This window comes from Physella acuta, unplaced genomic scaffold, assembly GCF_028476545.2.
Source record: "Physella acuta isolate Inbredline_101_S28 unplaced genomic scaffold, ASM2847654v3 ptg000235l, whole genome shotgun sequence".
Lineage (NCBI taxonomy): Eukaryota > Metazoa > Mollusca > Gastropoda > Physidae > Physella > Physella acuta.
Window position 1 is genome coordinate 736,490 of NW_026731754.1, and position 13,486 is coordinate 749,975.

The window sequence follows — 13,486 nt, forward strand, 5'->3', positions numbered from 1 at the left end:
TTGCCTGCATGCTATGCAAGTTAGTTAAAGTTGCTGGTCAATTTAAATATAATATGTAACACAATGTTTAACACAACTGTTACACCAATCCTACTAAAGTTGAAATATCGATACATTTTCAGGATAGCATGTACATTAATTAGGGATTATATCGGTTTCATGTTCTTCGCATATCAGAAGAAGACTCCCGAACATAGCACTAGAACGGACTCCACCAGGAAAAGAGAGGAAGACTACTGGGAACATGGAGGAGAGAGATGGAAGAAGTGCTGGGTACTGACAAGATCTGGTATGAACTGAAGTGGCTCGCCCAATGCAGAGTGGAATGGTGGAGACTTGTGGCAGCCCTATACTCCACAGGAAGGGGCGAGGTTTAAGTAAGTTAGTATATCGGTTTCATAAGTATACACTCTGTAAGATATTGTGATAAAAACAATGTTAAGCGACAGTGCGATCTCCAAATTGAAATATACGTTTTTATAATCTAGGGGAAGTAACAATAAAAATAATTGAATAAAAAGCATTTACATAGTTGTATCCCTGTTTATTAAATTTGACGTTTTACATTTTTGTATTTCACAATAAATTATTCTTATTCACCCGACAGCTTGCAAAATATACATTTAAAGAAAATGCTATTAAAATATTTAAATGACAGTCCACATTCTGGGATAAAATTCAGTCTATTTCGGTTGTTTGCAGTTCTTTTCTTTTAAATCAATTTCCAATGTTTCAGCCTACATCAGTTCCTGCAATGTAAGCAGTTCCTTTGTTGTTGGGAGAATAATGTTTTTAACAGAGCGAATTAAATTGATAACAAGATAAGTACAACACATTGTTACCGTCACAGAGTATAGTGTACATGGAACAGATGAAGTAGAGTTCCTCAATAGCAACAGTTGTAGATTTGTTTTATTGAACGTTTACAGCAAGGATGTCAAACATTTAAACCTTCTAGATGATACAGCATTTTGAGTATCAAAATCAGGGGCGGAACTACAGTACCGCCAGACTCCGCAATGCCACGCCATTTAGGGGCCCAGAGCCGCTAAATTTTTATAGTTAAAAAAAGTAAATTTTCATTCATTTTTTGACTTGATGGTTGTTTTGTAAAAAATTACCGTAGCTGCGGTTGGATTATCTTTATTCTATAGACACCACCCCACGCTCTTGTATCTTCTTTTTCCCTTTGGTTTTAAATAACTGTGTAAGTCGAGTCCTTCTCATACAATTAAACTTACCAAAGATAAGCAAATGTTCAAACCACTTCCATGACCTATTTCCCTTTTTTTAAAAATAGGGGAGATCATAAGCTCCTTATCATAGGTTTATACTAAACAAATTAAAAAGCAATTATTTTTCTTAATTATTTTTTTTTATAAGTAATTACTAAAGATTGGTATTGTATAAAAAAGGAAATGTATTAATATGCATTAAATTAATAATATTTAAAACAATCATAATATAACTACAAAAAAAAACCATGAAAATAAACATAACACGAGACACCATTACTAATACAAAGCTTTCATGTTTTATATTATTTTGACCGACAAAATGCCAAGAGGTTCTCTATCAAAAATTAATTAAAACTGATTTGCACAAAACACGCTAATGCACTTACACACATGACATGATGTTGAAAATTTTTATAATTTCATGTTTTTCAAATCCCGAACAGGACAGCAACGAGTATCCCATGCTCGTATTATGTGATTAGGGTTAGGGCTAGGTTTAGGCTTAGGGCTAGGGCTAGGGCTAGGGCTAGGGCTAGGGCTAGGGCTAGGGCTAGGGTTAGGGTTAGGGCTAGGGCTAGGGTTAGGGTTAGAGCTAGTTTTAGGGTTAAGGTTGTGTCTAGCTTCGGTTTTGGTTTTGTGTGAAATTTTAGGCTAAGGTGGATGCTTAGGTTTTGGTCTTTTTCTTAAGGTTTGGATTAAAGTAGTATACAGGTATAAAATTCTAGTAAGAGTTAGGATTTTTACTTGAGAGGGGGGGGGGGGGGGGGTAATTCCACGTGGGGTAAATGACAGGGGGGTAATTAACAGGGGGGTAATTGCTCCGGGGGGCAAATACGGGCGGGGGGAAATGTCCGGGGGTAAATATCCAGGGGGGTAATGTCCTGTAGCCATATATATATATATATATATATATACATATATATATATATATATATATATATATATATATATATATATATATATATATAAATATATATATATATATATATATATATATATATATATATATATATATATATATATATATATATATATATATATATATATATATATATATATATATATATATATATATATATATATATATATGGGGGCCTAAAAAAATTTTTTGCGGGGTGGCCCTTTTTTTCTAGTTCCGCCCCAAATCAAAATGTTCATTTCTAACTCGGGTTTAGAAACTGTTAAATAGTTTTACTTACACCACTCAATGTATGAAGATGTCCGAGATAGTGGAACATGATGTCAGGCACGTGGTGTGAATGTGGGGGGGGGGGGAACATGATGTCAGGCACGTGGTTAATGCCGAGAGACATTTGGGGGGGGGGGGCTGTGTACGTGATTGAGCGACATATACAACTCAGCATCTCCAGCAGTAGATAGAGCGCTCAACTGTTAGCCGTGTCTTCCTCTACCTAGGTGGTGACTGTGAGCACCAAACATTACAATTGTGGTGTGTCACCAGCTGTAGATTGGGCCATCATTGTGATGTGTCACTAGCAGTAGATTGGGCCACCATTGTGTCACCAGCAGTAGATTGGGCCACCTTTGTGTCACCAGCAGTAGGTTGGGCCACCCTTTTGTCACAAGCAGTAGTTTGGGTCCATCATTGTGTGACCAGCAGTAGATTGGGCCACCTTTGTGTCACCAGCAGTAGATTGGGCCACCTTTGTGTCACCAGCAGTAGGTTGGGCCACCCTTTTGTCACAAGCAGTAGTTTGGGTCCATCATTGTGTGACCAGCAGTAGATTGGGCCACCCTTGTTGTGTGTCACCAGCAGTAGATTGGACCACCATTGTGTCACCAGCAGTAGATTGGGCCTTCCTTGCGGTGTGTCACCAGCAGTAGATTGGACCACACTTGTTGTGTGTCACCAGCAGTAGATTGGGCCACTCTTGTGTCACCAGCAGTAGATTGGGCCATCCTTGTGGTGTGTCACCAGCAGTAGATTGGGCCACCCTTGTGTCACCAGCAGTAGATTGGATGTCATGGGTTGTAAGTTTAAACTTTGCAACAAAGTCACATTGTTTATGTCTAATACACCTGTAAAACTAAGATGAATAAGAACATTTGAAAAAAGTGGAACATCAGGTAGTGTAGTTTTATATTTCGACGATTCTAGACTTGCTCCAATTGAAATGTAAAATGAAATCTTGCTTATGTGATAGACTAAGAGTTGTGTAAGCATTGTTGTCATTCTAATTTACTAGATATCATTGAACAATCTGATGGTGATTTTGTGAATAACTTAAATAAAAGTTTATGGACCGCATTGGTATAGGCCAGGGGTCAGCAACCTTTTGAAGCGGGAGAGCCAAAAGTTACAATTTTCAAAATTTCCCTGGTTTTAAAGAGCCACTAAAAATTTTTTATTTCAAATATTTTATTTTTTATTAAGATTATAAGTACTTGTTTAAGGAGCTGGAGAGCCGCATCTTGATATCAAAAGAGCCGCATGCGGCTCGCGAGCCGCAGGTTGCCGACACCTGGTATAGGCTACTTAACTTGTATTATTGTAAAACATAAAACACTTCAAATATTTCAAAAATTATAACTGTAAAGCGGAACTTTAAAAAATCAACTGGATACATGGGACATGTTCGAGTGATTGAATACAAGCAATTTGTCCCCAAGAGCACGAGTTTAAATCCCAGGTTTGATTACGTACTTTGGTGTACATATTCTTATCTCTCATGTGTACAGGACATGTTTGGAGGAATTAGAGTTCTACTTGGTGTTCCGAATGGACTCAATAGCACAATAAGTCATGGGTAGAACAAATAAATGAACTTTAAATTTTCTACATAACTGAGGAAATTGTATGCATTTCATTTTCAGAGCGTAACACTTTTAACTTAGTAGACGGAGTAATCGGTCTAAGACACCTGAAACCAGGTTAACAACACAGTAGCTAAAATGCCCACAAGTCTCTTCTTGTGCCCTTACAAATTGCTATTAATTAAGGGTGCCATACGGATTTAATAAAGTGTCATATTTAAATCGGCAAGCTGTTTATAGGAATTTTCATGTATTAGATGATATGTAATTATTGCATATATATTCAATTAACTACTTCAAATATATAATAATAAAAACAAGCATTATTGTTTATAACATCAATAATGTTACGCATCCGCATATTTATTATAATTTTATTAATATGATATATTTCTGCTAAACATTTTTGAATAATATCAATATAAGCCTAATGTAAATATCATATTGGATTTTTCCGAAGAATTTTTATATTAATTAGGGCACAACGATGCAGGCCGCCATCGCACGCAAGCATTGAAGTTGTGGTATCCTTTGTATATTAAGTAGGTCAATGAGAATCAGGCAGCCATTGCACTCAAATGGTAAATGCTTTGTTGTCCTTCAGCTACTAAACGTGTGCCAATAATTTCAGAATTGTGTGGAGGCTTTTGATATGTTATATTATAAGCACATCTAGCAGTGAGTATAAACAGAATAGTGTTTAACATATCTTAATACATAGAGTCTAGTATAGTATTAGTGTGCTGGTGTTACACTTGATCAGATCAGCTACCGCATGGAGTGTGTAAATCTGTTAGATATTGATGTGAACATGTTAACGTATGAACTTGCATACTTAAACCTTTATTTAAAGGCCAACTAAGTGAGTAATGTTATGGATCTTGCATATATTATTTTTCGGGTGTGATAATTTTGAAAACTGTGTTATAAACTGTAATGAAACTATATTTTTAATTCTTTTATGTTGATTTCATTATGGACTGTTTGAGTTCTCTTTATACTGCAGCAATTTTAACTTTCGCCTTTTTAGATGACATTTTGATAGAATGTATTCGTGGTGATAGCAAAGAGTCTGTGTTTCTTGAAATTAATGCAACAACAGATTATTAGCAGCAGGAAAATGAAGAAGACCAATAGAAAATAATTATTCTTGCTGCATTAAAAGTAGTCGAATTACCAATTTATGAAATAGAAAAATATACGGGAATGTACGGACTAAGAAAGGCTTCGTTTTTAATACCTTAATTCCCATTACCGCTAGGAATAATTGGCTAGAATTCTCTAATGATTTTCTATTGCAGGTCATGAGTACATTTTATATTAAATCGGCAAATGAGCTTTTTTTTTTTAAATTTATACCTCGTCAGGCGTAGCTAAAACGTACTTTCATTAAATAATTTTCTATCCAAGATTTGAAAAAGACACAGACCGACTTTCAATAATTTTGCCTATCGAAGTATTTTCTTCTTATTATTGTAATCTATTTAACATTTTTTATTAACAATAAACTGTATTTTATACCATTATTTACATTAAAATACCTTCCATTGGCGATAACTTTTTTAAGTGTGAGTGTGACAATATTAACAATTAAATTAATTTTTTACTCTCTCAAAGTATTTGTTAATTGAACCTTATCTGGAAGAAATTAATGATCATCTACAGTTTTCCATGGAAACCGATAATGAAAACAACCTTGAGCAAAAAGGGGTGATTGGCAAAGGTAATTGTTTAATAACTATGTTACTTTTTTATCTTAAAAACATTTTAGTTACAAGCTTTTATACAATAATGCCCTATAGAGATGAAAAATTATTTTTTTATATGAAAAAGAATTACCATTTTTACTAAAAAAAGCGTATGTCGCTTCTTAAATTTTAGTAATGATATTCAATACGTACGTAATAGTGTTTCACAAGCTTTTAAATTAATTCCTTATTAAATTAATTATACATCAGAAATCTAATTTAGTCAAGATTAAATCAAGTTTCATTGTTATTGGTTCCTGACCCTCGTGCCCAGTTAAAAAACAAATCGGTGAGGTAGAAGTGGTCGAACGTTCACTCGCCATTTTCCAGGCACAAGAAAAAAGAGAGAGAAAGCAAGTTAAATATAAGCTTGTGGAAATATATCAGGGGCGGAACTACAATGCCGCCAGACACTTAGTTTTCTTTCATTTTTGACTTGATGGTTGTTTTGTTATAAGAAAACTGTAGCTGCGGTTGGATCATCTTTATTCTATAGACACTATCCCACGCTCTTGTATATTTTTTTCCATTTGTTTTTAAACCATTGGGAAAGATAGGCAAACGTTTAAACCACCTTCATGACTTATTTCCCTTTATTAAATAGTCAAATAGGGGTGCTCATAAGCACCTTTTCCTAGATTTGTACTAAACGATTAAAAAGAGCAATTACTTCTCTTAAATATTTTAACAAATATACATACTGAAGAATGACATAGCAAAAAAATTAATAATATAAAGACAAAAATACATAAAAATAAACATAACACGAGAAACCATTACATTAAAAAAGCTTTGATATTTCATATTCTTTTGACCGACTTAATGTTAAATAATATTACGTCCAACTTTAAATAAAACAGATTTTCAAAACACACTTATATACACTCACACCCATGAGACGTTGTAATTTATATTAATTGAAAAATTAAGACTTTTTTTTTTCAAAACCCGATCAGGCCAGAAATGAGTATCCTATGTTTATATTTTTCGGTTTTTATATGCCTATATATTTATATATATATAGGCCTATATATATATATATATATATATATATATATATATATATATATATATATATATATATATATATATATATATATATAAATGGTAAGGGGGGGTGGGGCCAAAAAAATTTTTGCGGGGTGGCCCTTTTTTTCTAGTTCCGCCACTGAAATATATACACATTTTACTGTTACTTTAAGACTGTTTTTACTATTAAAATATAAATTAGAAAGATGTGCATGATTTAGATGTTTGTTTTTATTAAGTTTTTAGTAATACGTTATTTTATTTTACTCCGATTTTTAAAAAAAATTAACAATATGGATGTAATTCTTAAGATTGGAAAAATGGTGCTTTAATCAGTAATGGTGCTTTTCGATATGTGTACAAACTAGAGTCTCTGAAACACAACAGTAAGCTACAATATGTTGTCGTCAAATTATTTATTGTTTGTTGTGGCATGAACGAATTAAAGGAAAATTTGGTATATTAAACGCATGTTGATAAACAATAGTTTTCATTATGTTTAAATTGAAAATGCTTTAAATACATAATCGCCAGTTAATTAACATGTTTAAACATTTGAAACTGAATAAGTCAAAGCCATAATTATTTAAATATTTTAAAATATATTTAAATATATCAGACTTGATTTATATTTAGTTATTTGGGATACAGACTGAAATATAATTATAAAAGTTATACAGTCTGAGGACGTATGAGCAAGATAAGTGTCCATAAAACATTACCTTATAAATAGTTTAATGTAATTTTTTTTCAAAATATGTCGAATTTGGAAACTAATCGTACCGGTATTTATCAATCAAATATTAATGTGAGTGGCTGTAGTGTTTTATTATAATTATTATCTGTAGTTATACAAGCGAATGTATTGTTTTGTTTCATGTTATAAGCTGTTTCCGGCTATTCTGTTTATATTTTGTTTATATTGTTGTTAATATTTATATTAAGTGTCTTTTTGTATAATTGTCTTATATTTCGTGGCGTGTTATTTGTTATAAGTGAATTAGGGACTATTTGTTGATGCGTAGTGTGCAAGGTGTGTGATGTGAGTTACGGGCAGATGTTTCTAGTCACTTTTGTATGTCAAGGGAATGCGGGAGGCTCTTGTGTGTTCAGAGAAGTGGCGTAGCCAGGACCTTCTCAAGGGGGGGGGGGGGTCCAAATTTTAACCGGGGACAAACTTTTGATTTGCAACCCCCCCCCTCAAACTTTCGATTTGCACCCCCCCCCTTCCTCAAACTTTCGATTTGCACCCCCCTCATAGTTTTTTATATATATACCGAAGTGTCTATGGGGGTTATGACACCCCCTACCCCCCTTGCCTACGCCACTGGTTCAGAGCCTGGACAATCCGAAACATAAGAAGTCAGCACTGCACCATCTATTTGTTTAACCTTGTCGTATTATTTCCTCTAAGCCTGGTAAGCTAGTTGCTCTTGTATTTCCTGTTTTGTAATGTTTGTTGGCATGGGCTAACTTTTTCTGTACATGTATATTTTCTTGTCACCATTGTGGTTTTGCCAGACCACGCGGGGCGGCCAGAATTTATCTTTATTGTAAAGTCTATTTTTTTTATTCGGATGTTTCTGTAATATTTAGGATTATGCTTGTAACCCACTGTTGTGTATTGTGCACAGCATTGATTTTTATTAGTTGAATCCCTTGGGCTTGTGTTAAGCTATGGATAAGGTAAGGTTTATTTACACTTGACCCACAGTTATGGTTTACTCCTGGCTGTTGGGTTAGGTGATATAGGTAATTTTTATTAGTAGTATCCCTTGGGATAAGGTTTGTTGTTGCCTGACCCACTGTTACGGTTCATTCCTGACTGTCGGGTTTGGTCATTTTACTTATAAGCTGTTTTAAACTATTTTTCTGCCGTTATAATCGAATTTCACTTCCTGGGGTGATCTTTGTTTATCCCCAAGAGAGTGTTTCGTTTATTCTAAGTCACTATGTATGTGCAGATGACATTAATAGATAGTATACAATTTGATTGTTCGTGTGTCTAGTGTTGAGGCTGGTAACTGTCTTTTGAGCTAGTAGTTAAGTGCTCAGTGTCCAGCATTACTAAGTGGGATTAAGGGAGACTAAATCTTCAAACAGGAAGCTATTTTTTTAGTCTGTTTATGTACAAACAGTTATTAAAAAAAGACGGCGCTAGCCACTTATGACATCTGTTTGTTGACCTAGGCTACAACAACAGCTATGAAATGTTTTAATATAACGATGACGATGACGATGACGATGACGATGACGATGTTAACGGTAACGGTAACGGTAACGGTAACGGTAACGGTAACGGTAACGGTAACGGTAACGGTAACGGTGACGGTGACGGTGACGGTGACGGTGACGGTGACGGTGACGGTGACGGTGACGGTGACGATGACGATGACGATGAAGATGACGATGACGATGACGATGACGATAACGATGACGATGACGATAACGATAACGATAACGATAACGATAACGATAACGATAACGATAATGATAATAATGTTAATGATAATGATAATAATGATAATAATTATAATAATTATAATAATTATAATAATGATAATAATTATAATAATTATAATAATTATAATAATGATGATAATGATGATAATTATAATAATTATAATAATTATAATAATTATAATAATTATAATAATTATAATGATAGGAATTATAATAATTATAATAATTATAATAATTATAATAATTATAATAATTATAATAATTATAATAATTATAATAATTATAATAATTATAATAACTTCGTTAAGTATTTTATAGCTATAATTTTTTTCGTTTAGGTATATTATAATTTCTATATGATAAATAGAAGTAAAAGTGTAAATACTTATATATTATTTTAAATTTTTGTTTCTTTATAATATATATTTATTTATACTTTCTAATCATTTTACAGACAATATGATAGAAATCAGCAGCAAAATCTGGCTCGTTGGGTTGACTGGTAGTGGCAAAAGTTCAACCGGAAACACAATCCTTCACGGCGAAAGATTTTCTCTCCGCTCGAATAAAATCAGCGTTAAGTCAGACTTGGTGTTTGGTGAACCTGTCACAGTTATAGACGGCTCAGGTATAGGGGACAGTGCTGAAGACTTGCAGGTGGACATGAAAACACTGGTGGAAAATGTCGAGAAAGTTTTTAATAAAACTCTCAATGGAGAATTCGCAGCGCTGGTGCTTGTTCTTAAATTTTGTGACCGGTTCTTGAAACAACATAGGGACTGTGTTAAGACCATCAAGGCTATTTTTGGAGACCATGTATTTAAAAAGTGTGGGGTTATTGTATTAACTTATGGGGAAATCTTTGATAAAGAAGATAATATTGGGACATTTATAGAGTGGTGTTTGAGACAGGGTGGGGATTTCAGAAACCTGTTGATTGAGTGTGAATACAGGTGTGTTTTGTTCAACAACAAAGCCCCGTATAAAAAACAGAAGAAGACGATGGTCGCTCAATTAATGAAATGCATTGACAACGTTAAATCCTACGGTGAAGAAGATTTTCTTCAAGCTGAAGTCGGACGTGAGAAACTAAAACAAGAGGGAGACATTGGAGCTTGGGACCAAGATGGACTTAAACAAGAGGGACTTATTAGATCTTCGGACAACAAGGATACCCACCAAATTATTCTTATTGAGGGAAGTACTGAACAACATCATCAGCCATGCTTAACACTAAACGAGCGTATCGTTATATTCTTTTTTATAATTCTAATTAAGCTACTGGTGTTTTTGATTGTATTTTATACATACTAAGTAAAGTAAAGTTCCCTTTTCAAAGCTGTCGGTCTATAGGGCAACTGAAGTAGAGTTCACTATTTTTTGTGTTCTGGGCATATGAAGAAATAGTATGGTCAGCACTACGCCCAGCCGCTTTTACTTTCCGTAACGTTAGTTAGGTACCCATCAGAGACGGTATACTGACTTGAACACGGATTCGAACTCGAGACATACTGGTTAGCAGTCCAGCTCTCAACCGCTAGACCACACCTATCACTAAAACTGAATTACTTTTAGCACTGTATTATTGTCATCCGACAAGTTAGCGAAACAGTAAATCTCATATATATATACATACATATATATATATATATATATATATATATATATATATATATATATATATATATATATATATATATATATATATATATTATATATATATATATATATATATATATATATATATATATATATATATATATATATTTTATATATATATATATATATATATATATATATATATATATATATATATATATATATATATATATATATATATATATATATGGTTATATGACAAATGATCTCAGACAAAATATCTCACAGACAAATTATCCCAGGACATATGGTCTCAAGGAAAAATGATCTCACGGACAAAAGATGCCGGGACAAAATATATCATGAACACATGATCTCAGACAAAATATCTCAGACACAATGTCTCACAGCGAAATTTCAATAGTGTGTGCGATGATTATGGTTATTTGAACTTTTTTTTTATTGACTGTCAATATGGATTTGTTTACTTTTTTTACGTATAATAATTGTGAATAAGATGAATTTGTTAAATTTAACAAACCATCAAAAGGTTTATTAAACTTAATCTATATAGTAGCATTTGATTTAAAAAAGGAAAATTTAAAACAAACTTACTCCTTTAGCTTGAAAGTTATAATAAATGATAATGTTTAAACAAATAAAAAACGGTAGCTATACAATATTAATGTTCAAAACACGCGAAATATTTTTCGAAAATGTAAATGGGTCTTCATGTTCGTAACGTTAAACTATTGTTTTTATTGCATCATCAAAAAATATAACGTTTACGTTTCTATGCTATAAGGTACATCGTTATGATCACACCTCTCCAAACTATGTGATCATGTATTGTGTGAACTCTTGCTCGACATGTTCTAGCTTCACATTTCCAGCTCTCTTTGCCTGCTGCTCCAATTATGGCATTTTTAAACATAAATTCACCAGAAACCAATGTTCTAAAACATTTCTGCGAGGTAACGAAAGATGCCATGGCTGAGTAATCACCGCTAATACTGCTTTGTTTGCATACGCACTTCGACAAACTTAGCTTCGCAATGACCACTGTCGTTTAAATTACCATTTGTAACTTGATCACCTAATTTTGACCGACGCATAACTATTGACTTTTGGTGTTCGTGGTATTGTCCTTGAAGCGTATATTTCTTTCCCTTAAGGCATGTCTTAGCCATCAAAGCGGGCGTCCACCTTGATACGAAGGTGTGTCGTAATTGTTTTTTGATTCCCTTTGATCTAATTTCGTCCACCTGACGTGGTAGGATTGTCTAATGTTTGGCAAGCTCAATTACACTGTCTATAGAAAAAATGTCTTTAATCTTCGTATACTGTATTTGCAATCCTAATTTTAAAATGTTTAGTGCAATATGACAAAATTTATACGGCTAACAGTTCTTACAATTATTTTATAGACCTATAAAAATAGTAAACTTGGTAAACAAAACAATATGACAGTCAATAAAAAAAATTCAGTTTAACTAAAATCATCCAATACACTATTACAATTTAGCTGTGAGATATGTTGCCTGAGATATTTTGTCTGAGATCAATAGTAGGCCCTACGTGGTTATCATTTCGAGATTTCTTGAAGCTAAAGTAACGGTCTAATAAATACTGTTGTATTTCGCCCCCCCCCCCCCTCCACCAACCCATTTTGGCTGATCTGTAGTTGAAAAATAAGAGAACAATAGGCTTGTATTTTGTGGTTGGGATGAAAATTGATATTTTTCTGTCTTTTGTAACGAACTTGTAGTAAATGCAAAATCTTCGTTTTATTTATTATGTTATTTTTTTTTTTTTTGTCAAAGTGTAAAATTTGGAATTGGTTTCGTTTTTGACATTGTAGTATTAATTTGTAAGAAGCAATAATAAATGTTGTTTATTATTTTATTATATTAGTTTTTTGTATATCAAATAGCCATTTACACAGTACGCTTACTATCGGTATGTTAATTTTACTATTGTTATAAACTATAAATCAAAACAAGAGTTTAGAACAGAGGTTCTTAAACTTTTTTAGTTACTGAACCCCCACCGGTTTCAAATGCGAGTTCATAGAAACCATCTTAATTATTGTTATCGATTGAGAATCATATGAATCGAGTGTCGACCTTGACCTCCGCTGAATACCTGAGATTGACTCAGCTAACCCCTGAGGTTCGATTGAACTCATTTTGAGAAACACTGGTTTAAAATATGTGGCTCTGTGTTTTTGTGATAATTGTCGCAATCAATGTCGTCAAAACATAAAATGAAACAAGACCTCACTCCTTTAAAATAAAACCACAACCAGCTTATATGCACTCACAATAGTTCACTAGAATTATTCATATATAAATTCTAACAAAAAGTATATAGTCTAATTGAGATATTTTTTCACCTCCTCCAGATATTAGAATTGTCTCGTATACTTCAATAAAACGGTTATTCGTGTATTTAGTGCAAATGTCTTTAAACATTAATTTCCCAGCTGCTCTAAGTCTTCCCCAGCTGGTGTTGTGATCTGTATTGTGAAATAAAAATCCTCAAAAAATATAGAATCTCGGCTGTATTGTACACACAGATTTTGTCGATAAACTCCACAAATGTAGAACCTCTGTTGTATTGCACAGGCAGATT

The 13,486-nt window shown here is 33.1% G+C and overlaps 1 protein-coding gene across 2 annotated transcripts; it reads left to right on the top strand.

The window, feature by feature from the left end:
- The first annotated feature begins 4,568 nt into the window (after window positions 1-4,568).
- LOC131938149 (uncharacterized) lies at window positions 4,569-10,863 on the top strand. 2 transcript variants are annotated; one of them, XM_059296066.1, is made up of 3 exons: window positions 4,569-4,691; window positions 5,631-5,736; window positions 9,708-10,863. In XM_059296066.1, exons 2-3 carry the CDS (start codon window positions 5,685-5,687, stop codon window positions 10,565-10,567), a joined length of 912 nt encoding a protein of 303 aa, XP_059152049.1. In that variant the 5' UTR covers window positions 4,569-4,691; window positions 5,631-5,684; the 3' UTR covers window positions 10,568-10,863. The 2 variants fall into 2 exon arrangements, with proteins under 2 accessions (XP_059152049.1, XP_059152048.1); XM_059296065.1 differs by having other exon boundaries at window positions 5,679-5,736.
- The last annotated feature ends 2,623 nt before the right edge of the window (window positions 10,864-13,486 follow it).

What these genes read in the sequence shown, in the direction of transcription:
- LOC131938149 (XM_059296066.1), top strand. Translation starts at nt 5,685, where the DNA reads ATGGAAACCGATAATGAAAACAACCTTGAGCAAAAAGGGGTGATTGGC. An exon ending in AAAAGGGGTGATTGGCAAAG is followed by an intron (nt 5,737 to 9,707) that starts GTAATTGTTTAA and finishes ATCATTTTACAG; the next exon opens with ACAATATGATAGAAATCAGC.